The sequence below is a fragment of the Anopheles arabiensis genome, chromosome X (assembly GCF_016920715.1).
Source record: "Anopheles arabiensis isolate DONGOLA chromosome X, AaraD3, whole genome shotgun sequence".
Lineage (NCBI taxonomy): Eukaryota > Metazoa > Arthropoda > Insecta > Diptera > Culicidae > Anopheles > Anopheles arabiensis.
Window position 1 is genome coordinate 24,972,822 of NC_053519.1, and position 4,341 is coordinate 24,977,162.

The following is a 4,341-nucleotide window of genomic DNA, read 5'->3' on the forward strand; positions in this document are numbered from 1 at the left end:
CTTTCGACAGCCCCATTTGACTGAGGGTTTAGGGGTGTTGACTTATTAATTTTTACACCTTTTTCCTCCCAGTATGTAAAAAATTCATTGCTCTGAAAGGCAGGGCCATTGTCACTCTGAATGGTTAGTGGCAATCCCCATGTAAAGAAAATTCTATTCAGTGCTAAAATAGTAGTTTTTGCGTCTGTACAATGCATTTCGCTAACGGCTAAGTATCTAGAATAGGTATCGACCACAATCAAAAACTCTCCAGCCCCGCAACCTGGTATGGATAGAAAATCTATTTGTAGCACTTGCCATGGTCCATCCGGCAAAGTGCGATTAGTCAAAGGCACTGGTGGATTTTTTTTGCGATAACTAAGCATGTTGTGCAATTTTTCACAAACACCTCCACGTCCTTGCCCATGTTTGGCCACCAAAAATATTTCCTCATTATTCGTTTCATAGCAGAGACACCTATGTGTCCTTGATGAGCTGTCAACATAATCTGTGATCTTAGTTTAGTTGGGGTTTAATATTTATCGTTAATAATTTTATCGTCCTTGAAAACTATAGAACCTAACGAACGAATTGATCTGTGTTCTGCTTCATATCTACGTAAGTTTTTTGGCCAGCGTCCGGATTTGCTTGCTGTTCTCACCGCTACTAGCTCTGGGTCGTTTTCCGACTCTTGTTCGATGTCCTTCCACGTGATACTCACAATTTCCCCACCAAGTGTGTATAGAAGATGTTTATGATCATCTTCGTCAAAAGGTTCTGCTTCTTGAGTTTGAGCTATCAACCGCGATAGAGCATCCGCAACATTTAAATAACCTGGGATCCGCTTCACAATAAAGTCATAGGTTTGTAGTCTTAGAGCCCAAGCCTCGGCCCTTGTAACTGCCCGTTTACTTTGTCTATAGCTCTCACCAAAAATGAACTCATTAGCTTCGGAATCTGTACGGATGACGAATGTTTTACCCGTCAAATAGAACGTAACCCTTTCTACTCCCCACACTATCGCTAGCGCTTCTCGCTGTGTCTGTGGGTATCTCTGTTCTGTACTAGTTAATGCTTTTGAAGCGCATGCTATTATCCGTGGCTTACTTTCCACATCGAACTGTACCAACACTGTACCAAGGCCCACGGGAGACGCGTCAACGTACAATTCGGTATCATCCTTGGAACTAAAATAACCTAACGTAGCTATAGATTTCAAAACTTCGTTTCTTAGAAAAATAAACTCGGATTCTTCTGCATCGGACCAATAAAAAATGTCAGATTTAGCTACTTTTCTCAAATACTTAGTTTTGTCTGCGCGCATGTAAATAAACCGTTCCGAGAAATTCATAAACCCCAAAAAACTTTGTACTTCCTTTACGGTTTCCGGACGACGGAAGTTCTGGACTGCCTTTAACTTTTCGTTTTCTACGCATAATCCCTCATCTGATATAAGATAACCAACGAATTGAACTTTGGTTTTACCAAGCACACATTTGTTAGTATTAATGCGTACGTTATGTGCTTGACGAAGTTGACGAAGAACCGCTTTAAGATTTCTATCGTGTTCCTCTTTTGTATGCCCGTGTACTAAAATGTCGTCTAAGTAATATTTTTGGCCATGACACCCGGATAATACCTTAGTTTGTAATGTCTCTTGAAATATGTCTGGAGCATTGCAAAGGCCAAACGGTAGTCGTTTAAAACGATACGTTGCGTTTCCTCCAAAAAAATTGGTCAGATGCCGAGATTGTTCCGCTATTTCTATATGAAAAAATGCACTAGTAAGGTCGATAGTGGAGAACCATTTGGCGCCGTGAAGGTCGGAGAGAATCTCCTTCAAAGTTGGCATCCTGAATGGTGTGCGTATAATGCATTTGTTGGGCCCTCTTAGGTCTACTACTAAGCGGATATCGTCTTTTTCTTTTGGAACGACCAGTAATGACGAGCAAAAGGATCTATCTGTGAAAAAGGAAGTCTGTGACAACCTCTATAATTCCAGTTGCTAAAAGGTTTTGTAGTCTACGTTGGGTCTCCTCGCGAAATGGTAATGGGATATTAGTAAATATTCGACGTGATGGTGGTTTGGTGATGTTGTAAGATAAGACAACCGGAGGGATATTAAGTTTAGGGAATTTGTCTTCCACTGTTACGGCGAGAATTTCACCTGGGAATTTAACGGGGTGATATTTGCCAGTAATTGCACAGTTAATTTTCACGTCGAGCCCTATCTGTAAAACACTGTATCTCAGAGATGTTTCTCTACCCAACAGTGGTTTAGCTCCTCTAATAACGTAAACTTTTTCAAAATTCTCTGAAATGTATAATTCTGCCACAAAAGTGCCTACGACTTTGATCTCGCCCGGACTGGCGTACGCACGCAGTGGTTTATCTGTACCATTCGAAACGCAATAAAGTTGCTCTCTGGATTGTTCATTCTTACGCAACTTATCAAAAGTGTCCTCGTCCACGGTATTGACGTCCGCTCCGGAATCTATCAAAAATAACACGGAAATGTTATTTGCAATGCGTCCGAAGATACATCCTCTTTGGATATCCAAGTCGTGTAACTCGTTTATTTCAATCGAGATCCGTTCGTTAATCTGAAAGTAATAGTCAATAATGTTAATGGCTTTTTTTTGTTTTGTTTTTTTTTTATAGTTCACTCCTATTTATTCCTTCAGATAAAATATGGTTTATCAAATTCGCAACGTGGGTAGATAAAAATTCAATCGGGTAAGATGGATTATGATGAATAGTCACTTACGACGTTCATGTCTTCCTTTTGCTCCTCATCTTTAGTCACTGTGGCGATTTTCTTTGTATTTACGGATCTTTCATCGTCCCGGCTGATCCGATGTTTTAGTGTGTTTGATGGTGTCGGTATTTGTCGGCAAGCGCGTTCAATGTGACCTGTTTTCTTACAGTTTCGGCAGACCTTATTTGCTGCATGACACTTTGATGGTACATGAAATATACTAGAGCATCTCCAGCAGGGTGCGAACTTATTATCGAATCTTGAATTATTTCGTCCATATTTACTGCTGGGATTCCCAAAATTTCTCCAGCTGGATTGACCTTGGTAATCAAAGTTCCTTTCCCGCGGTACCGTTGCGGATCCAGCAGCGGAATTTGATTCAGCTCCGCTTCGTGCAACCGCCGCTATTCTGAAATCTGATGCTGTCTGATGTGTCTTCTTGAAAATTTCCTCGTTTGTCTTATCCGCTTCGTATCCTCGAATTTTGTCCACCAGAGCAGATAGGGTACCTCCTTTGCGAAGAATCTTTCTACCTGCTTCTCGCACTTTGGCGTTGAGCGCATGTAGTTGTATAACTTCTGTCACACCTTCCATGAGTTTTTCTTCGTCAAAATCGCACAATTTAGCTGTAGCTATCACTCGCTTAAGATATTTTAAATCCGACTCCTCCGTGTCCTGCGTCAATGACCTTAACTTTTGCCGCTGTACCAAGCGATATTCTCGAGAACCGAAAAATCGTTCAGCCGCTTCATAGCGTTTGAATATGGGGCGTTTGATGTCTCAGATAATGGCTGTATTGGAGTCGAGTCTAGGACCTCTAGCAGCATAGGTCCTGCCTTTACTTTAAAAACATTGTTTTTGGTATACTCATCAGTAATACCGGCAAGGTCCATTGATGCTTCTAACAAATCTTTCCAAATTTTGAAGGATTTGCGGTCGATTTCTTCCGTATTAGTGATTGGTTTACACTCTGGAATATTTATAGAAACAGCCGAAAGTGTGTTCATGGAAGAAGAGAGCGTGGTGTTTTCACGATTTTGCATATCGATCGCCGTTGAATGAATTGCCTCTTTGACAATGTCTTCTTTGAACTGCTTAATTTCTCGTAAATGTCTTGCTCTAGCTTTATTTTGGTAATTCAGCTTAGCCGCAAGTAAGAGGTTTCGCTTTTTCTCTGCCTTAAGAGCCTTGCGTAATATGCTCACTTTCTTAGATTTTGTGAAATGGAAAATAAGTGTAATTTTTTCATTCTTTGGTGTTATCTCTCCCAAAGGCGTCTACTTTATTATTTATAAAAAAACAAATTGACCTTGTCCAGAGGCGTGTGTTTTGTTTATTTCTTGTTCTATTGTTTTATTATTCTAATTTATCAAAATGTGTTTATTGTTTTAGTTATTATTTGTTAAATTTAAAATGTTTTTAAAATTATAATACGCGTGTAGCTTTTCGATAAAGCGTCATGTAACTATCACAAATCTTATCACAAATATAGCCCTCCCAGAGGCGTCATTGTATAACTATTCTGAGTGCATGTAGCCCTCCCAGAGGCGTCCATGTCTAACTTTGTTATCACAAATATAGCCCTCCCAGAGGCGTCATTGTGT

The 4,341-nt window shown here is 40.2% G+C and overlaps 1 protein-coding gene across 1 annotated transcript; it reads right to left on the bottom strand.

The window, feature by feature from the left end:
* Positions 1-1,524: 1,524 nt before the first annotated feature.
* On the bottom strand, positions 1,525-3,939 carry LOC120906007. The gene is made up of 2 exons (XM_040317396.1): positions 2,747-3,939; positions 1,525-2,582 (listed from the first exon to the last, which is right to left on the bottom strand). The coding sequence occupies exons 1-2, from the start codon at positions 3,329-3,331 to the stop codon at positions 1,938-1,940; spliced, it is 1,230 nt and encodes a 409-aa protein (XP_040173330.1). The 5' UTR covers positions 3,332-3,939; the 3' UTR covers positions 1,525-1,937.
* Positions 3,940-4,341: the final 402 nt, after the last annotated feature.

Bases quoted from the DNA above. Each gene is read 5' to 3' on its own strand.
- LOC120906007 (XM_040317396.1), bottom strand. From the start codon at position 3,331: ATGGAAGGTGTGACAGAAGTTATACAACTACATGCGCTCAACGCCAAA. The intron at 2,583-2,746 runs GTAAGTGACTAT...TATTACTTTCAG, and splicing joins AAAAGGAAGACATGAACGTC to ATTAACGAACGGATCTCGAT.